The sequence below is a fragment of the Truncatella angustata genome (assembly GCF_020726525.1).
Source record: "Truncatella angustata strain MPI-SDFR-AT-0073 chromosome Unknown BKA67scaffold_8, whole genome shotgun sequence".
Lineage (NCBI taxonomy): Eukaryota > Fungi > Ascomycota > Sordariomycetes > Amphisphaeriales > Sporocadaceae > Truncatella > Truncatella angustata.
Window position 1 is genome coordinate 1572894 of NW_025763388.1, and position 24839 is coordinate 1597732.

At 52.0% G+C, this 24839-nt stretch overlaps 10 protein-coding genes across 10 annotated transcripts; 6 read left to right on the top strand and 4 right to left on the bottom strand.

Moving 5' to 3' along the window:
- Positions 1-774: 774 nt before the first annotated feature.
- BKA67DRAFT_594693 (uncharacterized protein) lies at positions 775-2742 on the top strand (the record flags this gene model as incomplete). Its single annotated transcript, XM_046105076.1, has 5 exons — positions 775-1019; positions 1077-1277; positions 1337-2302; positions 2371-2488; positions 2539-2742. 5 exons carry the CDS (start codon positions 775-777, stop codon positions 2740-2742), a joined length of 1734 nt encoding a protein of 577 aa, XP_045954288.1.
- Positions 2743-3164: 422 nt separating this feature from the next.
- Positions 3165-3783, top strand: BKA67DRAFT_397844 (uncharacterized protein). The gene has a single exon (XM_046096662.1). It carries the CDS (start codon positions 3288-3290, stop codon positions 3681-3683), a length of 396 nt encoding a protein of 131 aa, XP_045954289.1. The 5' UTR covers positions 3165-3287; the 3' UTR covers positions 3684-3783.
- Positions 3784-3882: 99 nt separating this feature from the next.
- On the bottom strand, positions 3883-5579 carry BKA67DRAFT_523446 (major facilitator superfamily domain-containing protein; the record flags this gene model as incomplete). The annotated part of the gene is made up of 4 exons (XM_046098470.1): positions 3883-4888; positions 4940-5234; positions 5291-5418; positions 5473-5579. The coding sequence occupies 4 exons, from the start codon at positions 5577-5579 to the stop codon at positions 3883-3885; spliced, it is 1536 nt and encodes a 511-aa protein (XP_045954290.1).
- A 2299-nt stretch (positions 5580-7878) lies between these two features.
- BKA67DRAFT_578538 (uncharacterized protein) lies at positions 7879-8214 on the bottom strand. The gene has a single exon (XM_046103701.1). The coding sequence runs from the start codon at positions 8206-8208 to the stop codon at positions 8044-8046; it is 165 nt and encodes a 54-aa protein (XP_045954291.1). The 5' UTR covers positions 8209-8214; the 3' UTR covers positions 7879-8043.
- Positions 8215-12086: 3872 nt separating this feature from the next.
- Positions 12087-13440, top strand: BKA67DRAFT_662540 (uncharacterized protein; the record flags this gene model as incomplete). Its single annotated transcript, XM_046108020.1, has 2 exons — positions 12087-12643; positions 12708-13440. The coding sequence occupies 2 exons, from the start codon at positions 12087-12089 to the stop codon at positions 13438-13440; spliced, it is 1290 nt and encodes a 429-aa protein (XP_045954292.1).
- A 184-nt stretch (positions 13441-13624) lies between these two features.
- On the bottom strand, positions 13625-14575 carry BKA67DRAFT_397911 (mitochondrial import inner membrane translocase subunit tim-16). The gene is made up of 2 exons (XM_046096663.1): positions 14332-14575; positions 13625-14231 (listed from the first exon to the last, which is right to left on the bottom strand). Exons 1-2 carry the CDS (start codon positions 14332-14334, stop codon positions 13809-13811), a joined length of 426 nt encoding a protein of 141 aa, XP_045954293.1. The 5' UTR covers positions 14335-14575; the 3' UTR covers positions 13625-13808.
- Positions 14576-15089: 514 nt separating this feature from the next.
- Positions 15090-16309, top strand: BKA67DRAFT_397938 (uncharacterized protein). The gene is made up of 2 exons (XM_046096664.1): positions 15090-15601; positions 15673-16309. The coding sequence occupies exons 1-2, from the start codon at positions 15278-15280 to the stop codon at positions 16267-16269; spliced, it is 921 nt and encodes a 306-aa protein (XP_045954294.1). The 5' UTR covers positions 15090-15277; the 3' UTR covers positions 16270-16309.
- Positions 16310-17696: 1387 nt separating this feature from the next.
- On the top strand, positions 17697-18511 carry BKA67DRAFT_662543 (glycoside hydrolase; the record flags this gene model as incomplete). The annotated part of the gene is made up of 2 exons (XM_046108021.1): positions 17697-17762; positions 17828-18511. 2 exons carry the CDS (start codon positions 17697-17699, stop codon positions 18509-18511), a joined length of 750 nt encoding a protein of 249 aa, XP_045954295.1.
- A 1750-nt stretch (positions 18512-20261) lies between these two features.
- Positions 20262-21696, top strand: BKA67DRAFT_523326 (thiolase-like protein; the record flags this gene model as incomplete). The annotated part of the gene is made up of 2 exons (XM_046098453.1): positions 20262-20392; positions 20463-21696. The coding sequence occupies 2 exons, from the start codon at positions 20262-20264 to the stop codon at positions 21694-21696; spliced, it is 1365 nt and encodes a 454-aa protein (XP_045954296.1).
- Positions 21697-21903: 207 nt separating this feature from the next.
- On the bottom strand, positions 21904-24020 carry BKA67DRAFT_694787 (cytochrome P450; the record flags this gene model as incomplete). Its single annotated transcript, XM_046109280.1, has 4 exons — positions 23605-24020; positions 23073-23498; positions 22882-22991; positions 21904-22817 (listed from the first exon to the last, which is right to left on the bottom strand). Exons 1-4 carry the CDS (start codon positions 23817-23819, stop codon positions 21904-21906), a joined length of 1665 nt encoding a protein of 554 aa, XP_045954297.1. The 5' UTR covers positions 23820-24020.
- Positions 24021-24839: the final 819 nt, after the last annotated feature.

A 24839-nucleotide genomic window follows, 5' to 3' on the forward strand; every position in this document is an offset into this window, starting at 1 on the left:
TCGAAGGACATAAGTATTTCAGCAGACACTGTATCATCTGAAAGGATCTGCAAACGAAACCGGCATATTTTCTGAGAAGTTACACATTTCATCATGCATGACTACAACACGATTTGCAAGGTCGCAGTTCTACACAGCCAGGATTGCTTATTTCGCATCATCCCTTACATGCCGTAATTACGCGGAACCGATAACGATTTCAGAGGACTGTTTTCGATGGAACTCAATGTTGTTCATACATGCTACGCGACTTTGAGACGTGCGCATAGCCTGAGTCGCTTCTCATGAAAGCATCCTTGCTCGTCACAACTAAGGTGTCACTTGTCGAGAGCTCAAATAGCCAGCAGATAGTCGCATCGCACGTTCGCACACGACCGTCATTTCCTCTTGTTTGTTTATTATTTGTCCAAATGACCGACAAGTCTTGCTAACCCAATCGTGAGGAGGCTGTCTCATCCCTTGCACCCTCCGCTCCGTTCAGCCGTACAGTTGACAGGATTTTGGGTGTCTTACACGTCCCCGGTCCCGCAGGTGAAAAGGGTTCGGTACCCGCGCTGGGGTTGCCCGACGAATAATAGTGGACGCTCAGAGATATCATCTGCAGGTTAGTATGCAATGTCCTAAAAACATAATCCCGACAATAGGACAGGTTTAGGGTGGATATTAGTTGGGCATCATAGCGGCGCATGTCTTCGATATGTTGGCTATAAAGATTCATACTTTGTTGCATTTCGGTTCTGCCATCCTCTCTACGCCATCATAATTATCGGCACGATGAAGTCCCTCACTTACGCTTTAGTCCTATTTGCACCTAGTTTTCCTGCCGTGTATGCACAAGAATGCCGCTGCTTCCCCGGTGACAAATGTTGGCCAGATGACGAAGAATGGGCTTTCTTCAATACATCGGTAGGCGGCAACTTGATTCAAACTGTACCACTTGCCAGCGCCTGCCATGATCCACAGTATGATGAGGCAGCTTGTGCTGCTGTACAAGCCGACTGGACAAACCCAGAATTACAGCGAGTCGCTTCCAACCATGTGCCAGCTCGAGATTAGATGCTAACATGACGTAACAGCTACAAGTCTTCAAGTTCCATCATGTCCGGACTCTGGGCGAATCAAAGCTGTGACCCGTTTACACTTAGAGAGGCGCAATGTGTTATTGGCACCTACGTTCAGTATGCCGTCAACGTATCGGACGCTGATCAGGTTTCCAAGGCCGTGAAATTCGCCAAAGAGAAGAATATTAGATTCGTGGTACGAAACACTGGGCACGAGTAAGTTGGTCGATGACTGAATTCGAGCTTCGCAGTGTGTGACTTACCCATTACTGCAGCTACATCGGCAAATCCACAGGTGCTGGCGCTATTGCTGTCTGGATGCACAACTTGAAGAGCTTGGAAGTGCTAGACTGGGATCGCGGTTATTACACAGGCCCAGCCATTCAAGCTGGAGCTGGTGTCCAAGGGTTTGAGGCCATCGAGTTTGCGGATGGTCACGACTTAGTTACAGTCGCAGGGAACTGCCCTACCGTTGGGATGGCGGGTGGGCACATCCAAGGTGGTGGACATTCACCGTTGGCGTCCAAATTTGGTCTCGCAGCCGACAATGCACTCGAGTTCGAGGTTGTCGACGGCCAAGGAAACATCTTGATCGCAAACCGCAAAGAGAATAGGGACCTCTTTTGGGCGCTTAGCGGAGGTGGCGGAGGAACTTATGGAGTCGTCACTCGTGTCACTGTCAAAGCCCACGCGACGTTTGAAGTAACGACCAACACTCTTGCATTTGCGATGTCCTCGGTCTCCGACGACATAGTACGTAGTGCGTTAAGATCACTTCATTCGGTCATTCCAAATTTAGTGGACCGTGGCATTTACATCATTAATGGCTTCCGGGGCGGCTACTTCACAATCCAGGATCTCATGGCGCCTGGCTTCACACCGGGCGACGTCGATGAGCTCCTGGAGCCGTTCATATCGTATCTTAACCGAACGGGCGTTGTCTATCAACGCACAGTGACATCATACCCAACCTTTGCCGAATACTATGCGAAGGGTGGGCCATCGTTCTATCTGAACAACCAGGCAAACAACATACAGGGCGGAAATTGGCTCATCCCACGAGATATTGCTACTGATCCAACTAGAGACGTAGAGTACATCGATGCTGTGCTGAGTGTTGCAGCGTCGGGCGCCACGATAGGCACCGTCGGTTTCAACGTCTCAGAGGCGGTCGCAGGTGATGTTCATAACGCAGTGTTTGAGGGGTGGAGGAGAGCACTTTTCTACACGCTGTTCATTGTGTAAGTTAAGCTCCATATTGTCGACATTTGCTTCATAGGAGGGGAATTTCAGCACTAACGCATTGTAGACCTGATCCGTCTGACGAGACAATAGCGGAAGGCTTTCAGCGACTAGAGATGATTGATCGTGATCTTGTCTCGAAATTTCGAAATATTGCTCCTGATGGTGGCTCGTATCTGAATGAGGTATGGAATACTCTAGGACACTTACAACCGATCCTGACGCATTCTTTCAGGCCGATCCACTGAACGCAAGTTGGAAGAAGGACTTCTACGGTGCTAACTACGACAAGTTGTTGTCAATCAAGAACAAATACGACTCTGACCATATGTTCTACGGTCTCACCGCGGTGGGTAGTGAGTACTGGGTCGAGAAAGACGACAAGCGCTTATGTCGAGCAACTACGGCACATTGCTCGACGTCATACACTGACTCTTAATCACGCATGTCGCCACTGTTTCGTATGCAGCGAAGTGTATCGTCATCTTAAATCGCCGCGAGGTTGTTTCTCTGTATATGCGTCGCTTATTTCTACTACAGATCTTCCCGCTGAGACCAGGCTGTGACAGCTTATATTGGACCATTGCAAGCTATGATGGTTGTGGGATCTATTCAAGAAGCTTCAACAATGTCAAAGGCCGATATAAGCCTAAAGGTATATGCTCAGAAGATAGAACCCAGTCATAGGAAAACTTTCAAACTGTAATGTGGTTTTATCCACCTGGTATGATCATCTGTCGTGGGAAGCTGCATGTTGCGTGGAACCTTACCTCTTTCGGTGAATCCTAGAGTGATATTTAATAGATATCGAGCCTGGCCCGTTCCACGTACAAACTTGTACTTGGTATCACGATGTGGGGAAGCCTGCATATCTTCAACGGCACTTAGCGAAATCTAGACTACAACAGCTTCGGAGTATCGGTATCCTCCTTTGTCGGATTTAGGGTTGCTGCAGAACTGTGCACGCCGCAAGGGAGTTGATAAATGCCGGTCCGAACTTATACCCGAGCAACGTCACACGCAACACCTAGTGTCTGCGGGCATCTGCCCCAACCGGAAGGGATTCACGCGCAACGTTTTGTTGACCTACGTAACTACAAGTTCGATGATCGAATCAATCATAAGAACTGCGAGCAGCACCAATTCATCGCCGTGGCGAACGAGAATATGGGTGTCAGCCACGGCACCCCCGCCTGTCCCGATCGCGCCTTCGCTGCGAACGAGATCAAGCTCATCCTTGCGCAGATGTTGCTGCAGTACGACATCCGCCTGCCGCAGGGTACTCATATGCCGCCGATGATTGCGAAAAAGGGCTGCTTCGTAGACAAATCCGAGGGTGCAGATCGAGTTCAGGAAGGTCACGGATGCGCGTCAGCATGAGACCGAAACCCACGTATCGTCAAGACTGGGGTCTTCATTTTGGCTCGGAGAAGAATTTCCCTTCGCCGTCACTGCGTGCCACGTACAAACATACGAAATTAGTTATTGTGTCATTATGATCGTCAATTCACCAAGGAAATATGTAGTCTCTCAGATGTTCAATGGCTTGTGCCCCAGAAGTTGAGGTGCCCCAGTATATTTACGGCTTCCATCTCCAAGCCGGGTGCTTCCACTCCAAATTCTCAATCTGCTCCTCGGTCAGTCCACTAAGCTCCGCGTCAATATCCTTGCTGTCCCTCTTCTTGTTATCGCGGCGCATCCAGAAGTACGCCAGAGTTGCCGAGACTAGGATGAGACTAGATGCGGCAAAGTTGAGACCGTTGCCGATCCTGTAGTCTGGCTTGTCCCAACCAATATAACTCCAGGTAGCGATCAGGCCGCCGATGTTACCGAAGAGCATATTGACGGCAAGCGCCACGCTGCGAGAGGTGTCACTCGATGTCTGGATGGCCGCCTGGGCGTTGGTCATGGGGCCAAGGGCAAAGGCTGCGGTAATGACGAACGTGGCGACGTATCTGGCCGTGCCATTGGGCGTAGCCAGGTAAATGATGTAGCCAATCATAACTGGAGGGGCGGCAATGATGAGGAACTTCTGCCGCTTGTCCTGCTTCCATGAGATGTATGGAATGATGAGCGTGATGAACGCTCCAACAATGTATGGAGGGACCGTCAAAAGTTGTTGTTGCACAACCGAGTATCCCCGCGCAGACGGGAAGATGCCAGCGATAATGGTGGGTAAGAAAAACGCCAGGCCCTGAACGGTAATGTTGTCAAGGAGGAACACCCAAGCAGTGGCCAGCACGACAGGATTCCAAATGCCGAGCCAGACCTTCTGATACGAAAAGGTGTCAAGCACACTAGTCTGGGCAATGCGTTCTGACTTGACTCTGGCGATAGCAAGATCCTTCTCCTCCTGAGTGAGCCACCTGGCGGTCTCGGGTCGGTCTGTCAGGATTACAACAGCAATAGCGGACAGACCGATCGTGATGATGCCTTCAACGAAAAAAATCATTCTCCAGCTGTGCAGTCCTCCAATATTGGTCATGCTAGTAATACCCGAGGCAAGGAGCCCACCAAACGCACCTGCCAATGGCGCCATAACAACAAAGACTGCGACTCTAAAGGTGAACTCGGACCTTCGGTACCTGTGTGACTCGTGAGCAGTTGTAATCGAGGAGTCATAGTGGTTGACTTACCATCGCGACAGATAGTACGACATTCCAGGCATGACTCCCGACTCGAACATTCCAAGAAGAAAGCGCACGGCGCATGCTTGTGGCAGGTCTTGGACATAGGCGAAAGCTAATGACATGGCCCCAAATCCCAAGACGAGAAGTGGGATGAACCAACCAGGCCCCATCCATTTGCAAGCGAGATTGCTAGGGATTTCGAAAACGATGTAAGCAATATAGAAGATGGAAGCCAGTTGGTTGTAGTCATATGCACCAGTCATGTGCAGGTCTTTTTCCAAACCCACGATCTTCGCATTGCCTGAAATGGCCATCAGCTTTCAAAGACTCGAGCACGTCATTAGGCGAGTGACTTACCGAGATTAGCGCGATCTATGAAGCAGAATAGGTAGAGGAGGGCGATGATGGGCAGGATCGCCCAGTCGATCTTTTTCCTCAGCTTCGCCTCCAGTACTGGATCGAACTGTACGAGTGACACGCCATATCTGATTGTTGGTTAGTTTCGCGAGATGCAATGGAATTCGCAAGTACCATCCTACCGATCTGTTGCGGCCACACCGCGCTCGGCAGCGCTATGGAGATCTTTCACCTCGGTGTGTTCTGTCTGTCCATCGCTGTCGCTACGAAAGACTTCCTTGGAAGACATGGTACAGCGCGGGTAATACACAGGGACAAAGGAGGTAGGATCTCGGTGTTTGTGGATAATGGCAGAATTGAACTGGGACTTCGGCGACAAAAGGGTTCAAACAGAAAGCGTAAGCAGATTGTCTTCTTTTTGAATTTTTTTTGGCAGATCCCGCTGGTTAATCAAACCATGAAAAGTCATAGGAGCAAGGTTGAGACCCAAAATGTACACAAGAGTTGCACTGGCCGTTTTGCAGTTTCGAGCGAGACGAAGAACATATCCTCTAACAGTGAGGACGGCAATCGAAATATATAAGTACACGCGGCGCTGGGGAAGTTTAATAATGGAATCGCGCACGGAATCTGCGGAATGCTACTGTTAGCCAAGCCTCATGGCAAATGATAGGATCAACATCCGCGAGGGTGGCTGACCCACTGTTGTCTTGTCAGCATTCTCCTACCTCTTTGACGCAGTGCTAATCCTTTTTCATCATCATGTAGCATAGGATTGGCTCTCCGGAGAAACCCATGCAACGCGGGCTTGCTTAGTTGGCTGTTTTCCTGTCCTTTGAGAGCCCTTGAGACCCCATGAGAGCCAATAAGCAAGCTGGCGTTCCCACCCCCGACGTCGGGCCCGCTTTTCTCCCCAATTCCCCGGAATTTGGGGGAGGGTTCAGAGTTGAGTACCGTTCCGACTTGTCGAGACCATCCCCGCATCTTCACAAGGAAGCTATCGAGCGCCATGGCGACTGGTGTCGTTCTCGACTTTATCGGCAAGGGGTTTCGGTCAAGCCAGGTGGAGCTGCCAGGCGGTCCAGTGCTCATTTCGAATGGCGACGAGCTTGTGGGAACCTATCAGGTCCATGTCCGAGTCACTCTCGCCAAGCTGAACTGCAGACAAGCCGAGGCGATGCTATTAGCTATCGGTCTTTTGATGAGACGGTCAAAACCATAAAATGGTGCTTTGTAGTCAGATTTGAAAGAGAAGCTTCACGGCTTCGCAAAACGGCAAAAGCATTGCTTGGCGCTCCACAAGTTGACATGATGGCGATTGTGCCATACTGTCAATAGAAAGTATTTAGACGCAAGTATACTTTCTACTCCGTATTGATGTGTAATAAAACTGCCCTAGCCAGGCAAACCAGGTGGTGACTTTCTGGATTCATGCTACAACCACCAACCTTGTCAACACCTATGTAAAGGGGGCAGTTAAAATATGAATATGCCTGCAGATGTTCGGTGTCGGGGATAAATCTTTTGCCGAGTCCTTGGATAGAATGCAGGCATCTGATCACAAATCTGGAGCTTATGCGCCGTACGCGCGCCTTGTGCATATCCGCTAAATCACAACAAGGAAAAGACGTCTTTAATTGCCAAGGGTATCAATGCTCTGAAAAAGTCATTCGTAATCACGATCCGTCCACCAAACCATCGTCGCACTTTGTCCGTCGGAATTACGGTAGGCCGAGAATGAAACCCGAGTTCAAGTTTGAATCATGAGACTGGCGACCTCGCCTAATCCCGACTCCGTGACCAACAAATCTCCATTGGCATTGTTGTCGACCATTTCGGGTGCAGGCTCTCCCATCATGTCGTTTGGTTCCGGGACGAAAGATTGGTCGGTGAAGGAAGCGTTTGCATAATCGTTTGGATCGAAGGGTTTGGGTATCTTCTTCTCCCACTTGGCCTTGGGAGCCCAATCGGTCGCAGTGATGTGCGGATGTCTGCGCAGCCAATGCCCAACCCATTGCTTTCCCAATTTCTGACCCGGTGTGCCCTTCTCCAAAACCTTGGATGCCAAATCGTAGATCTGATCCTTCGAGGGCGGGAAGCCTAGCTCGCATTGTGCATGCGCCCAGTCGACCAACAAGTTTTCCTGCTTCAGGGTGAGGCGCGCCAGGTCTGCCTTCAGTTCTCGGGGTGGGCGACCCCTTGTTCTTGAGTTCAGATTGCTGTAGGGCACACCGAACTGTCTCGCAGCGTCGGAGGCATGCGTACCAGCGGCAACTGCTGTGACAGCTTGCTCCATATCAGACTCCGTCCAGGTATAGCGTGTGGCGATCCTGTTCTTACGCTGGGCCTGCAACGCTGGTAGAGGGGGACATTGGTCTCCAAGCTTTTCTGCCAATGTCGTTTTTGGCACGTGGTATGTCATGGAGGCCTTGCGCAGTGACATGCCCTCTTCCCTGACTGCACGCATGGCCTTCTCGAAATCCTCTGGGCTGTAGGCCTTGTACCTGATACCAGCGCGTCGATTGCCTGCGAGCTGGCGTGGCTCATAAGGCGGTATGTCCGCTGAGACTGGCACCGGAGCTGGGACTGGGACTGGGACTGGGACTGGGACCTGGAGATCCTGCAGGCCATGATCGTTGATGGTGGGATCAATATGGCCAGTCAAGCTGGGATCCAGGTTGCTGTCCAAATTGGGATCCATCATAGACGTTTCCTGGATGTCTTCGGACTGGCACGGAACTAACTAGCTGATACTACACGGGCAATTCTGGACAGTATTCGGTCAAGTCGATGTGGTCTGGCGGTGTCCAAAATCGCGCGTGGTGGAAGAGGGAGCTAGCCAGCCGCCCTGTCCCAATCAAGGGCTTGATCTGGCCTTGCAGCCCCCGCATTTCCCGATAAGCTTGTGATAACGCCATTGCAACCTGAGCGTTTATGCAATTTCCATAATTTGACAACACAGTTTTCCCGTCAACTTGTCTCCTGCGGCTGGCACCGTTTACTTGGGACATGTGGCTTCCACGCATTCATGCATGCTTTCTGCAGTACGCTACTGCATAATTTCGTCCTTGTCATCCCTTCTGGCAGGAGTCTTCACGGGATGATTGTTCAACTATCACAGCATTGTTTCGGCTGTTTTCGAAGTTGCACTGGTGTTGGCGACTGTACGGTAACCAATAATATGATGACTGCCAGTCTATAACCACGATACTTGGTAAAAACCTGACGGGAATCTAGGTTTGATTCTTCAACGATGAACATCTGGGTATGGCTTCCAGCCGGGATATACCATGTATCACCTCGTAGACCTTTATGATGACTGGAGCATTCTGACGCGAACGCCCAACCCTAAAAAGCCTACGGCACGACTTGTCCTGACCTTTTCACCCGGAGCCATATGTTCAAGGCTCGTTCACCTTGTCCCCACTAGCCGGGTAGTTGCTCAACTCACGCACAGTCTGTCTTTGACAGATGTCGTGATACATGTCGGAGAGACAGTTGCTTCTCATCTGCACCAATGATTTGAGTGCACAGCCGGTATTACGCGCCCAAGCGCTGCTCGGCAGCTGCATAGATGGAACCAGCAGCGTGTCAATCTCTTTGACGGGGCCTTGTGTATCTCCAGTCCAGGCATCGTGGTATATCATTTTGTGAAGACTATGACCCCTCATGCCCCAGCTTTTGATCCTCATAGAACATACTGCGACTCCGCCCGGCGAACAAAACACGGCGGATTTTTGTTCCACGAGCGCGTGACTCAAGTCAACAACTGATATCACGGCTTTCTGTCGGTTTTTACTTGAGCCTTGAATGTTACCCTCGTCATGGCGTCAAAAAAATACGACAACACAATCACCAACTGGTGCAACGACCACTTCCGTGCCCGAACTAGAGTCAAAACCTGCCGTGAAGCGTAGAATTATTCACACTATCCCAAATGCCACAGCTGGAACCATGAAGGTGGCCATGGACATTCCGACGCAAACTTTGACATTTTCATTTACTGGAAACGTAGTGGAGCAGTTACTCGATACCATCATTTTGCCTTCGTCGTACGAGGACCGTCATTACACCATAACTGCAGATGTTAAGACCGGGATTTCGAGCGGTACACTGGATCATATGTATCGTCTTTGTCTACCAGTTTCGTCCACAGTTCCGCCCCCAGTGACTGTATACTCGCCGGCCATGTGAGTGGGCCCTATGGAATATGTAAGTATCATATTCGAAGATAGCGTTATCACCGACGTATACTACCAGAGGTAGGTACGCCTATGGCAAATGCTAATAATAAGTGTCCAATCACCGCTTTGGTGGTTTTTCGTAGGATCTCGAGGATTGCACTTTTGTATTTTCGATCGTTACATACGCTCTAGTGACACCCAATATCACGACAGCAGATAATCATACTCGCGTCTCTAGCGTTGTCGCCACACACGCAGGCGATGATTATGCAATGGCGGATCGAACTTCTGAGTCGATTCCCCGAAGATGTGGTATCTAGACGGCGTGAAACGTTGGCTAATATATTCCCAACCTTTAGATGGCCCTTTACATTCCCACCCTTTTCAGTCCCAACCTCTACATCTCCGACCTCCACGTCCACCGGCGTAGGTTCGAAAAACGTCACAGGGTACACATCTACATCATCTCCGACCTTAATCCAGGGGGCAAAGATCGGGATTGGGGTTGGAGTCGCAATGGGTATAGTACTATTGATGATGCTAATTGTGGCTTGCTGTTGGAAGATGAGACAGAGATGGCGAATGCCTCGGACGATGCGCAGTAATACACAGGAATTAGAAGCCACGACTTCTATCTGGAAGCGGCTACTTGGTGGCAAGTGGAGAGTAGAGTTAAACAACCGAATCGCAGAGTTACCAGCTCACAAGGAGCCCATCTAACTACAGCATTTTGGTTTACCGACGCTGCAAACTTGCGTGGAGCTGCCCGTAGCAGATCGCTGGCGTGAAAATACAGCTAATGCTCTCAGCAGGTCTGCTGAGAACAATCGTGAAAAGACTCAAGATCATCAGGCCGAGTGTCACTAGGTTCTGGATTGAGTTCTGTAGGCATGGTTGACCTATGTCCCAACATGGTAAAGAACTAAGACAGGATGAGTAAAAGACATTTGTGACAGGTAGGCCGGGTATGCATTATCAGTGACCATTTTCCAGTCCAGTGCGCCAATCTATGAGGACATTACTGACTATATGAAATACAGGTAAGCGCCTAGGATGGCCGGAGTGTCTCGGACTGGTTAAAAATGAGCGTCGAAATCGAGTTCAACGAAGTAGTACAATGATCAGCACAATGGCTCTTGCGACTGGGCAATGGTTTGTGCTCAAATCTAATGGGGAAGACTACAATGCACGGAGTGTTGCAACAACGATCATAGTTGCAAGTATTACACTACTTTCAACCCCAAGCTTTGGTGGGTGAAAAGGATGTCGAAGTCCTGTACACCATAAGTCGAAATGATCATCATTAAATGGTGATGTTGATTTCATTGAATCAGCAGTTTTGTACCTTCTGGATGGCTTTGTTCTGATAAGCCTACGTAATTGTACAGATGCTTCAAGTCATCGTCTGATCAGAACAATAGTAAATAAATTCATGAACGTCCATGCCGTGACGCCAGTGCAACCCAAATGCTCGTTCAATGGCCTCATTTCGACTGCAAAGTTTTCATGTCGACTTTGGGCATCGATGGCACGTGTAGTTTTGGTGCGGATAAAACCTCAGTCAACAACGCAACAGTGCAACAATATGAACAGAAAAAGTCTTTATGCTTCTTTTGGCCTGTATGATCCCATTTCATGCCCAATTTTCTCATTTGCGCCACGGAGCATAGGCCAAAGTAACTCGTTGTGCTTACTGACCTGTCCTTGTTTGACACCATCGACGCACGATTTTAGGCAATAATAACAGGTACCTCAATAGAAAAAGACTAAGATCGACATCGAGCCATCGCTATCCTCGAAACCATCGAGACACTGCGACGACAAAAGAGATTCATGACATGTTACATGTATCCTCTGATTGGGTATTAAGCAGAGAACCAATAGCTTGCAGCGCTGTATGCCAATCAGTGAGTAGAAGGCCAATGTGCATTGGGTCAGCTCGAGCGGATCTGCATGCTACCTACCCTTCTTGCAACTGCATGTCGCACAAAACATAGCGTTGATGGAGACCGCGGTATTTGCTCTATTGTCGTGCCTTTGCTGTCGCTACTCCCAAGTCCCGTACTTCGAAGAGGCTCCTTCAACCACAGTCGCACCAGGAGACATGAAAACAAGAATGTGCCGACAAGAGACCTCAAGGCGATGCTCGATTTATCTTTTGCTGCCAATTTTCATGAAGACGACCAAGCTTGACTCCATAAGGCTCTACCCATAGCCACGCGAATCATAATTGATTGACAGGCCACCAATCAGGCCTCACGAAGTGTCAAAGTCTTGGCAGAAACATGCATGTCAATACCACCCGGGGATGGAATCATGCAATGTAGTCGAGGCAGGGTGGCCAATCGTAGCAAATTGTGTGTGTCGAATGTTGGAGAACGTGCGGTCTCAGAATCCTGTCCTTCTGCTCACAGTCTGACTTTTCTTCGTCTGGTCTGACTCGTTTGGCTCCGAGCAATCGTTTCTAGGTACAGTAGAGTGAGCGCCTTGACTATCTTGGCCCTGGTAGTTGACCTGATGAGTCTGAGCGCCAGGAAGACACCCAGACAGGACCAGACGACAAGAAGAATCCAACCCACTGTTGCATAAGGGAGTTGAGATCTGTGCTTAAGATGACAACTATTATTTCCGTGGTATCGACTACCATCGTCGCATCGCCTTCGTCACAAGTTACGTGGGTACTACCGATTACAGGCAGCTTCGGGCGGTGGTCATCACATAGTCCCTGGGGACCGATTATTACTAGCGGTGCTGGACCGTCCACATCACAAGGCGAGGAAGTTACGAGTCAAGCTTCAGCAAATGGGGAACAAACAATACCTGCCGGCGCATCAGCAACGACGTTCGCCGTCGCGATAGAAACCACGGTTTCCAAGGATGGCTCTGCTGTGGTGGTGACCATTACTTCAACTTCAACAAGGACCCTCGATGCTTCGACTACCTTACCTTTGACCACGACTTTCTTCCCGCCTTCGTTTTGTAGTGGCCGCTATTACACCAATATTTACACCCAGACGCCCGAGATATCAAGCGGAGGATATGATCGCCTATATGGTACTTGCTGGCCATTCCTAACCAACACTCTGAGCCCGGGCATGTGTGCGGGCTTCATGACATCAGTCAGTGTCCTTCTCCATGAGGGCGTCTACACGGATATTTGCTGCCAGAGGTAAGTTCACTGCTGACACGGGGGCCGTCGAGGTTCCGCAGCACGTATTGACGCCCTGTCATAGTGGCTTTCTCTGGGACTTTAGAGGCTGTTCGTCCTTGGTTTCGCTGGCGACGGATGTTCTGGTAGCGCCTGCTGTCACCTCGGCCGATACCCTGACTCGAGTTTCCAGCGTTGTAGCCACACACATGGCCATCGCCATGATCTGGCGGACTGAGGACTTGAGCCTTTTCCCCGATGACGTGTCCTCTCGGCGTCGAGCACTTCAAGCGCAGGCGTCGTCTGTGATGTCCAACTATAATAATGAAGGATCATATACGAATGTTACTGGGGCTCTGTCCGCGAATGCTACTGGGACTACATCTACGAATGCTGCTGGGGCTCCATCGGGAGTGAGCCTGGAGGCTAGAATAGGTATAGGAGTTGGTTTGACTGTCGGAATGCTATTGTTAATGATAGCGGTGACCGCTTGGGTTTGGAAGGTCCGGCGAAGGAGAAGAACGGTCCTGTGGGCCCCTGATGGCAATGCGCAAGAGCTCGATGCATCGAGCTCTATTTGGAAGCGGTATCTCGGCGGCAAGTGGAGGGCGGAAATGCATCCTGAACGGCAGACAGCGGAACTGCCAGCTCACGACAAGCCTGCTGAACTGGACCACAACAGGCAGTCAATGACGCATAGTCCCGTGGAGCTGCCAGGATCTAATCAGTGGCATGAGATCACTATCGGCACCGCCGGTGCTGGAGAGCGTGACGATCATGAAGGACTTGCTCAAGTTAAAATGCCAATAGTTACTTAGAACTGGCTGAACGGATGTCTCTCTAGATCGGATTTGCGGGGCGAGCCAGTATTGTCACCACTAGATGATGGTGTATTTTTCGCCACTCGAGTAGTTTGGCGCCTTCTGAGTGGCCTTATTCTGATATACATATGTAATTGTACAAATGCTCCAAGTTTTCGTCTAACCAGAACAATAAAATGATATAAAAAAGTCATGAACGTCCATGCCGTAACGCCAGGCCATGCCAAGTCGAGTGAAGATGGTGTTGTATATGAGGTTGATGTTGTCGTCCCCGATTCGGGGTTCCACCCGGGTGCCGTCACGAAGAAGAAAATAGAGGCCCCGCCGGGTTTGGTGTTTTCTCGGGCCCCCCCAAGTTGGCAAGACTACCGGTCCTTGTACACCTTGGGCTTGAACCCTTCCTGTATCTCCGCCTCCTGGGCGGCCTTCTCCATGGTGGGTTTCACCTCGGCCTCGATTCGTTCTCTGGCCCTCAGGACCTTACTTTGCAGGTAAAAACTGCCGCCGTTTTCCGGGTTGTTGGCGTCGAATAGCTTCTTGAAGCGCTCCATGACGTCCTCCATGTTGGCCTTGCCGCCCTGGGGGGGCTTGACGTTGAGGATCTTGCATGCCTCGTCGAGGGTCATGCCGCCGCTGAGACTGGCACGGGCGTTGGCGGCATTGGGGTCGAGCTTGGCCTGGGCGCGCTGATATTGTGATGATGCTTGCGCTTGCTTGTATGCCTGGGCAAAGGCGCGGCCGAAGGTTCGGGCGCCGATGAAGACGACTTGGGTAATTAGACGGTAAGCCTGAGGAGATGTCAGCCTCTTAACGATCACGATAGTTGTCCCTCATGCGTGTGTATGTGTTCGCGAAAGACGGATTGCGGGCGGGTGGGTCGAGGCATACCATTGCGCCGATGGACCTAGAGAACAGACAATAAAGTCGTCTAGGAAGTAGTCTGATGGGGCAGGTTGCAAGATGGGTTGGCACCGTTGTGTGTCTTGGCTTGTGGTGCACGAGAGGTCAGGAAGTTGTTGATTGAATGTGTATGGTGGGCTCGGGATCGCCTCCTTGCAAATGATGGGCGACTTTCTGGACAATTGCACCAGCGCCATGGCCGGTCGGCAAACGGAACTTTGGAATTTTTGGTCGGCTGGAAAATCTCAAGCACCGACAGCGGAAAGTGTGAAGTGAGCTGTGAGATTGAGAGCTAACTTGCTCGAGTTAGCTGGTTTACGTTAGGTTAGTGGTACATACTGTAATTGTATGTACATGGTGCGCAGCCCACGCACAGGCCTCCCCTCTTTCCTTGGTACCTCCTGCCCTAGAGTTATGCTGTACTGGAGTAAAGTGTCAGGAGTGCGTGAGCTGTTGCTTTTTGGAATACCCATGTTGATCCGTAACATACATGCAGTAACTAACTTACATAATTGTTCTCTCATCAAAGCTGCCTGCTGCACTGCACTGCAACCGTAGTGTACTAACCTAGGTTAACCTAGTCTACAAGTAGCATACTGGATGGGACTGGATTGAATTGGATCCCCGACCTCAATTGGAACCCAGGCCGCTATTTTCCAACGTGTGAAGGGGACAGATTTGTTGCTGCTTTTGCGACACGGCACAACAACAGCACGCCACGACACCGACGTCCTCTCGAATAACCAAACAGTCGGCAATACTGTAAAATCACACAACCGACGCACCCTTCTGCTTCCACATCGCGCATCCGGCCTCTTTTCTCTCTAGGCGCAAGCCGTCCCCAGACAACCCACCCTCTCTCAACCATCCATCCATCCATCCATCCCCATTACATCACACCTCGCCAGTTTCCTTCAGTCAAACAGCCAGCACAATGTCACAATACTACGGCGCTCCTCCGCAGACCAACTATGGAGGTGGTGCAGCCGCCCAGAACCTGCAATTCTACCCTTCCACTTACTCCCCGGGCATTCAGAGCCACGCCCCTGCAGCACAGTCGGGATACGGCTACGGCGGTGCAAGCCCAAGCTACGGTGGCTTCGGCGGCCAGGCCGCACCCGGGGTCAGTGGACGTATGGGCGACGGACAAGGTGGCCTGAGGACCGGCTGGCTTGCTGCCTTTTCTACAGAGGGATACGAGAACGAGCCACCACTGCTCGAGGAGCTCGGCGTCAACTTTGACCACATCCACAAGAAGGTACGTTTGCCTCGCCCACTGCGACGCATGCCCCGCGAGACACAGACCGCTGACAGCTACCATCGTTGCAGACACTCGCCGTCCTGAACCCCTTCTCCCGCATCGATCAGCATCTTATGGACGACTCCGACCTCGCAGGACCCATGCTCTTCTTCGCCCTGTTTGGCTTCTTCCTGCTCTTCAGCGGGAAGGTCCACTTCGGATACATCTACGGTCTCGCCCTCATGGGCACCGTCGCTCTACACACCATCCTGTCGCTAATGACTCCCGACGGCCCCTCCTCCCCCACGCCCGCCCATGCCACACCGCAATATCCCGGTGGATACGACCAGTCTGCCCATGACGACGGCAAGGGGCACATGAGCAGCACCTTGAGCTTCCCCAAGAGTGCCAGTGTATTGGGCTACTGCCTTCTGCCTCTCGTCCTGACGAGCTTGGTGGGCATTGCCATCCCCATGGACGGCAGTATTGGTTACATCCTGACCAGCGCCGCCATCGTCTGGTGCACCACAAGCGCCAGTGGCATGTTCTGTGCCGTTGGTCGTATGAGCGGGATGCGTGGGTTGGTCGCTTACCCATTAGCCTTGTTCTATGTTGGTTTTGGAATTATGAGCATTTTCAGCAGCAGGGGCAGTGGCACCCTGGGTAACGCTGCTGGGGTGTCGTAACTTGTTCGCGCCCAGATGAAACGGGGGCTTTGCAAGACGGTCACGATGGGTAGGCGTCGGGGATTATAGCGTCGGTGCATTCAACTGGCGTTAGGGGTGCAATCTAGAACATGATGAACGACAAGGAAAAGTGACAAACTTACGTGCTTCATTTCCAATACCTTGAGTTTAGATGCATATCGAGAGCTATGGAGTGTCTCGATGGGTATCCAAATAAGGACACCATATATATTAAAAACACACAAAGTCAGCTCATCTTGCCTCCCCCAGCTGATAACAAAAATAAGAGAATAATTCAGACGGATCAATCCTAACATGGCATCCCGACCTGATTTTCAATTATAAGTCTCCAATCAAGGTTGTAATGAGTGATATATAGAGCAACACGACTTTTGGTTGCAGCCACTATAGTTGGAAAACATGACCTACCTCATACTCGCGGGTGGTTTCAACAGTTTCCGATGATCATCCGCTCGAGAGCAAGGCTGCACCAAAATCACAAGATACTGCCGGTAGATAACAGATAGCAACGAGGCATTAGTTTTCAATCTATCTCTTAACGACGGAGCAGTGCATGCCAAGAAATCTTCCATATCATGTGAGACGCGGCAAGGCTCGCATATAGCTGCATTGGGCGTGACAGCCCCCCTCCTCACAATCTAATCGCGATCTGCAAAGAGGGCATGACGATCATAGCGATATCTGTGCTGTCGTCACAAAGACACAAACGTAGTTACATCTCGAGGGGTGGGAGCAGGGACACCAAACGAACGAACCTTGAGTTTTCCCGCCCAGTCCGTCATGGAATTTAGTTTTTATCTTTTATTTTTATTTTTATATCTTTTTATATCTTTTTGTTTGGGTTATGGTCCGGAAACACCCAGCCCCAAGTTCCGAGTCACGCCGGGGGTTTCTACAACAAATGCACCCCGGACTCTCTCACGGGGAGCGGCAGCAGCAGCAGCAACAGTACATGTGTTGGATCTAAAGCCCCCCATCCCGCGATCGCGCGCGCCAAGCATCCAATCGGTGGCAGGAACTAGATGACGCATCGCCCGATTCGGAAACACCCAGCACCGGGGACCAATCAGCGGCCCCGTGGAAGAATGCCACAATATACGATCCGCCTGGGAGCCAAGCTCGTCAGGCTATTTATCCTTTTTTAGCTCCGTAGCTACGCCGAACGAAAGAACCCAAGCCTGGTCGCGAACACACGGAGGCAATGCAGGATGGCGGAAGCAAATCTATCATTTAAAATGGTGTATGAGATAGACGCGGATCACGCAAGGGGCCCCTCCCTCCGGATTGGAGTCGTGGTGCAGTTTTTCTTTTGCTGGGCCTATATAATCTAGGCCAGTGACTCTTCGCTGGGGAAGTGGTGCGGTCTGGTATCGAAATCCGTCAGGTCAGATCGAAATTCGTCAAAGATGAAGTACTCTGCGGTAATTGCTCTGGCTCTCGGCCTCACTGCCGACGCACATACCATCTTCCAGGTACGCCCAACCCAATCCCATCCAAGACATACTCGGACGAACTTCTCTCTAATCTATCCACGCAGAAAGTGTCCGTGAATGGCGCAGACCAGGGCTCCCTCGTCGCCCTCCGCGCGCCGACCAACAACAACCCCGTCTACGACGTGACCTCACAAGACATCGTCTGCCAGCAGTCGGGCAGCACGTCGTCGTCCGTCATCAGCGCGAACCCGGGCGACAAGATCGGGGCGTGGTTCCAGCACGTGATCGGCGGCGCGCAGTTCCCCAACGACGCGGACAACCCGATCGCCAAGTCGCACAAGGGGCCGGTGACGGCGTGGCTGGCCAAGGTGGACAACGCGGCGACGGCGCCCAAGACGGGGCAGTCCTGGTTCAAGATCTGGGAGGACACGTTCGACACGTCGTCCAAGAAGTGGGGCGTGGACCACCTCATCGACCAAAACGGCTGGGCGTACTTCAACCTGCCGGCCTGCGTCGCCCCCGGCGACTACCTGCTGCGCGTCGAGATCCTGGCGCTGCACTCGGCCACCCAGAGCATGGGCGCCCAGTTCTACATGAGCTGCGCCCAGATCCGCGTCGGCGGCAGCGGCAGCGGCAACTTCAGCCCCAAGTCTACCGTCTCGTTCCCTGGCGCCTACAAGCAGAATGACCCTAGCATCCTGACCAGCATCTACGGCACGACGGGCCAGCCGGACAATGGTGGCAAGGCGTACGCGGCGCCGGGCAACGTGCCGGTTGCTAAATGCTAGGCGAGCTTTGCGAAGGTTGTTGCGGTGCATGAGCTACCGATACGTAGTGCCAGTTCTGTGGGCCTTACCTCGAGGTCTGCATCGTGTACTTCTTTCCGGAAGTATGTGATCATGATGGGGAATGTTAATAGCATTCTTTATTCAACATGTTGACATGCACAGTTGACTTGTTTCTATTTTGTTTTTCGGAAGCAGCCTCTGGCTGGCAATCCGAGTCATGTTTTTAAGTGCCCAATGTTTTTGCAGAAGGGAGTCGAACTTGCATCCTAGATACAATAGCCAACGTGAATTGTCCCACGTATTTGGAGCAATGGGTTTCAGATGGTAGTACCGAGTCGCTGCAAGCAAGATGATGCGGACCGTCTAGAGACCGCCAATGAAGCGAGTGGTAGGGCTGGTTTCGAGAGGCCTTATTCTTCCACCTTAGCGATTGGGACACGAATAAATGTTAGCTGGTCGTACCATGATCCCATTTTTTTGTGGTGTCTTGGTTGTATGGCAGCATGGTTACGGAACCGGGATGCAGGTACGGAGTTTACTGACACGTTTGGCACGTGTGTGACTAGTGCGCGCATCACAAACCAGGAATGGTCACGCAATTGTGACAGTATCATGTCCGAATCGGGGCAATGAGATGGTGGTGATTCATGATCCACCTTGACGCTTTGGTCCACGCGAGAAATAGAATTGCGGGAGCCGGCCAGGTTTTGCAAATCAGCGGAAGATTGTAATAGAGACTATGCGAATTGGCATCACATGGGGACTGGAGTCTGAAGAGATAGAACACAATTTATACTGGAAATGGACAATGATGGCCGGGGAGCATGTGAAGGAGGGGCAAGATGAAGTTTTGGCGTCAAAAAGAGACCCAATTCTTCGGACCGTACCTTGCCAGCTCAAGCAAGCTCGAGCTTACATGTACATAGTTACCTTGGAGCTCTTCAACTTACCTAAGGTTACATGCATACTGTTCACTTGGCAAAGCTCTCAGGTTTGGTGGGCCCGCATCATTCGTCCGCGTTTCAAGCATGAGCAAGCACCAGGCACGAACTTGACTTCATGGCTCCCCCCGGCTAGACAGATTGCAGCTGCGGTGCTGTGACTTTCCAGGCTGAACATACACACATGGGATGATGTCCCAGTTCTAGCTCTGCTTCTGGCAAGGCGCTCCGTGCCTTGTCTGATACAGCGTTATCCACTACGCATCCAATCGCGTAGCACAGTCGTCGGCATGACGGCACACCTTGCCAATGGGGCGGCGTCCATTTCTACTCCCGTGTCGATGTACTACTGCCAACTGCGTAGCGCACCTCGGTATGCATTGCGAGGTGGCGGCTCTGACCGGCGCAGGGTAGCAAGTATCCGTTTCCCACACCAATTGTTGGGGCGCGCTTCTCGTGTTTCGAACTCTATTCCCTCTACCTCATTGTCCTATTCTAATCTGATTAACCCTCCCCGTCCTCCTCTACCTACCTAGCCATTGGAGCAGCTCAGCGTGGCTTCAGTTCCACCTAGTCAGCCCGTCGCCGAACCAAGCCATCTTCCAGCCGAACCAAGAACGGAGACTCTCTTAATTGTTCCCATCGACGCAGCACCTAGCCAGAGGGACCGAGCCGATCGTGACTTGCAAAGGGGTGACTGGAAACCTCTGGACCTTGTCAACAAGTCAATTGAGCCATTCCGTGGGCTAGCAGTTCCGCCGTTTGACGCAGAACCTCTCCAGTAGCGCGAGAGGAACAGTCGCTTCAGCATGGCAGCAGCGGACAGCTTTGGGGAGCTGGGCCTCTCGATCATCGGCGTAGGCTCACAGTATCCACCGTATTCTCTGAGGCCAAGCGAGGTGCAGACTCTTGCAGAGAAATACTACCCAGAGAGCGAGGCGTAAGCACCCAACCCAGCTTTTGGTGCTGCACTCACAAGACATATATACTGACAAGTGTCCCCTTGCCAGAATGAAGAAAGTCTTGTCGATCAATCGATATACCGGAATCGATACGCGCGCGTCGATCGGTACATCAGAACATCCTCTCGTCAACAAAAAAGAGGCCCCCTCGATAGGCGAGCTTCACCGTGTCTTCATGTCGGATGGTGTGCCATTGGCCGTGGAGGCCTCGAGGAAAGCTATCGCAGAGGCTGGCATTGACCTCTCAGAAATAACACATCTCGTAGCGACAACTTGCACAGACAGCGCAAACCCTGGCTTTGATCATTTCGTCCTGAAAGAGCTGGGTGTGAAACACCAGGTCGAGAAGGTCTTGTTACACGGTGTGGGATGCTCTGGCGGTCTGGCGGCACTGCGCACAGCAGCGAATCTCGCCCTCGGCCACACTGCAAGGCGGAAACCCGCGAGAATATTGTGTCTTGCACTCGAGGTCAGCACCACTTTGGTACGAAGCGAGCTCGAGAGCATAAATACTCTCCAGGAGACGCGCATCGGTGTCTGCTTGTTCTCCGATTGCGGAAGTGCTGTGGTGCTCAGCAACGGTATTGGGGAGAACACTGCTCCACCAGTCTACGAACTCCTAGGTTGGGAGCACAAGGTCATTCCGGACTCCGAAGATGATCTTGGTTTCGACGTAGACGCGCTAGGTTGGAAAGTGGTTTTGTCGCCTAGAGTACCGAAACTGGCTGCCGGGTCGCTCCAGCCAACTTTTGCCGAACTTATGCGCGATGTTCCCGACATGGGCCCCAAATACAAAGACGCGGCTGATTTTGACTGGGCCATGCATCCAGGGGGAGCGACGATATTGACAGGAGCTGAGAGGGTCATGTCCATTACTCCAGAACATATGCGTGCCAGCTATACAACCTACATAAACCATGGAAATTCTAGTTCGGCCACCATCTTCTCAGTGATGGACAAGTTGCGGTCGAAGGACATGGACGTGTTGGCCCCAGGTGGACAGCCCAAAGAATTCGTGGTTGGCTGTGCGTTTGGGCCAGGAATCACAGTCGAGATGTGCATGCTGAAGAGAAATATGGGTGTCAATGGTCTTCACACCCCCCCAGAGACCGACAGCGAAGGCAGTAGGAGTGAAGCTGATGACGGTTCAGATTGGGCCAGTGTTGATCCGAAGGAGTCGGCACCAGACACGCCAGAACCTGAGCTGAATCAATCTCCAAACGCGAGTCGTCGGCATGAGGAGTTCATAAGCGAGGCATTAGATGGTGTCGAGCTTGACTAACGAGGAAACGAGCCAAATGTGGTGCTCAGCTATCAATTCCATGCAGGTTCATATTTTAGCAGCGGCGCTTGGCGAAACGGGCTTTACCATATTACGCCTACTAAAGTATACACAAAGAATGACTTTAATGTTGCCACAATGCTGTGCATAATGCGTGATATTTACAAGTGTGAATTCGTTGAACCTTTGCAGGTTGTTTTGCTGAGCTTATGAATCCTTGCCAGGTACTTCTGCCACTTTCCATACAACATTCTCCCAGCCTTTCCTCCTCCTTATACTCGAACGCAAATTCGACCCGGCTACAGGCCTGCCAATCGCGTGCGCCGGCGTCGGCATGGTACGCTCTGGGACCTCTAGCGGCTCTCCCTCTGGCGTCGTCATCTCGAACCCAAGCAGCAGCGCGATCATGGTGCCCCAGTTCTCCGCACTCGCGAAGTTGCGCCCGGGACACAGGTGCTTCCCGCCGCCGAACGGCGTGAACGCGCCGCGCGGCACCGGCGCCTCCCCGTGGAACTCCCTGCCCTTGGCGGGCAGGAACCTCTCGGGGCGGAACTCGGCCACGTCCGGGCCCCAGTGCGCCGCGTCCATGTGGTTCAGCATCTGCGGGATCAGCAGCGCGTTGTCCTTCCGGAGCAGGTACGACCGACCCGGGTCCGCCGCCGACGTCACCACCGTGTCCGACACCACCCACCGGTTGATCGACCCCACGCCGATCATCCGCTGGTTCTCCCGGAACGCCGCCGTCAGCAGCGGCATATTCTCCTCCGACAGGTCACGCAGGTCCACCCGCACCTCGCGCTTACCGTCCGGGCCCGCCGGGCCCGGCACCGCGATCCGCGCCAGCTCCTTGCGCAGCTTGGCCACCAGCTTGGGCGAGGACATGATGTGCATCATGTACCAGTAGGCCGTCGGCACCGTGTTGGCGATGGCGCCCTGGAAGATGGCGATGAAGAGGGCCGCCTTGTCCGAGGCCGTCCAGTGGTGCTCGTCGAGCAGCTCAACGACATCTTTGGTGAGGGCGCTGACGTCCGGCGCGGTGGGGGCGGCCGAGGAGAAGTCTGGAATCATGTTAGTGGGCCGTGACACTGATGCCTCCTTAGCAAGTCGGTGGCCGATCTCAACTCTTGTGATAAGTGTTAGCAAAACATGCAGTGGCTTTCGGCGTGATAAACGATTCGGACTTACCACATTCGATGAGGGCTTTGTGCAGCTCCGCTCGTGATTCGTAGGCCGATGGACATGTGAGCCAGGGGGCCGGGCCAAGCACAAAATAGTGTATATAAGCCTCATATTCCCTGAAGCAAAAAAAAGAAATGTTAGAAAAGAAGATCTTGACGCTACCACCTCTCACAAGAAGAACCCCCGCCATGCCCTACCAGAATCTAGCACCAGCATTCCTGTGCATCTTCCAGGAGTGCTCCTTCCCGACGAGCGCGACTATCGTGGACATGGTCAGCAGGCTGCGGAACCAGAGAAACGTGTCCTCGACCTCCATGTTGGCGGGCAGCCGGTTGATCTGGCCGAAGACGTCGCCGAGGACGACGGCGTTCATGCGGAGCAGGTCCGCGCCCGTCATCTTGGAGTAGACGACCTTCTGGAACCGGTGCTGGAACTCGTCGGCCCGGAAGACGTCCATGGCCCCGCCCGAGATGGGGATCATGTGGTGGATCGTCTTGAGCAGGAACGGGTCGAAGCTCAGCGTGCGCGCCCGGAACACCGCGCTGATCAGCCCCGGGTCGTTGAGCACGTACATCTTCCCATTGAGCATGGGGAGGGTGGCCGCAGGCAAGGGCTTCGACTGGCTATAATGAGGGGAAAAAAAGGGGGTATGAGTTCTGAGGTTGCAATATCATGACAAGTTCCGGACGGACGGGGAGAGGGAGAGAGAGAGAGAGAGGGAGTCTTTACTAGAGTTTCGGCCAGTAGCCGTGCGACCCCCGAATCATCCCGATGATGTGTCCCACAACCGGGACATCGGGCTTCAGGATGGGAGGCTCCCGGGAGTCGAGACGCAGGGTGAAGACGCGCCACAAGAGGGCGACGAGGGAACCTCCCAGGATGACGGACAGCGTCAAGCCATCGAGCCCGCCGACGCCGCCGCGGAGGATATCCGTCAGGGCCATTGATCAAACGTGTGAGGTGGCCTCCAGATTTATAGCAGTGATAACGTTAGTTGAGCAACATTCGAGAACTAGGAGATGAACAAAAGGGTCTTTGGGAAACTTTTATACGCACTCCGTATGCTCCTCCGGCCTTTAGCTGGTGCGGAAGCTAACCTGATATGTTAGCACGCTAGATTGTACCTGGGAATCCCAAGGGCCTTGCGGTCCCGCCAAGAGTCTGAACATGGGCATTGGAAACCAATCAGCAATCAGCGATTGGACGAACTGGCAAGGTACATACGTATGGTGGAGCTGCGTTTTTGAGGTTACCTAAAGCTTAGTTGCTTTGTATTAAAAATAGCTCCTAATGTTTTGAGATAGAGTCTACGGGGTATTGCATTGTTTATGTGTGTATTCCGGCTGGGAATGGTTGTAGTATGCACTCTAGCTCTTAAGTCGGATGTACACATGGAAATCACAAATGACCTGCTTCTAGTAAGATAAATAGCTTGGATCTGGTCGCTTGTATATGTATGTGATTCGGCAATTTCGATATTCGAGCCCTCTCTTGTGAACATGGATCCATGATGATGGGCCCAAGTGGATCGTATCGAGACCTTAGTAGATGTGCAACACACCTCAGGGCAAGCTGCTTTGTCTTCTCGTGGTAGGCAGTTTGGGAACCCGAGTTGCTAGAGCCTCTTCGGGGCGAGATATTCAGTATCAGGATGTGGCTGAGCACAAAATTTACAAGACTATCAAGCACGACCTGTACGCGAAACATTCACGGCGGGATGTAGTTGTTTCTTGAGTCATCGAGTTGAGGTGACAGGTGTCTCAAATTGGAAGTTCGAACTCAAAATGATTGTGTGAAGTTGTCATCATTCATAGATCTATCAGCAGAAAAGGAATACGCTCGCCTATGCACAACCTCGACGGCAAATCCACGTAACCCATGACCATATGTTTCTGATAAGCGAGCTTTGTCTCCCTTGGGCTCGTAAGGTCATCCCACAACCGATTCCCTTGCGTGCTCTGTTA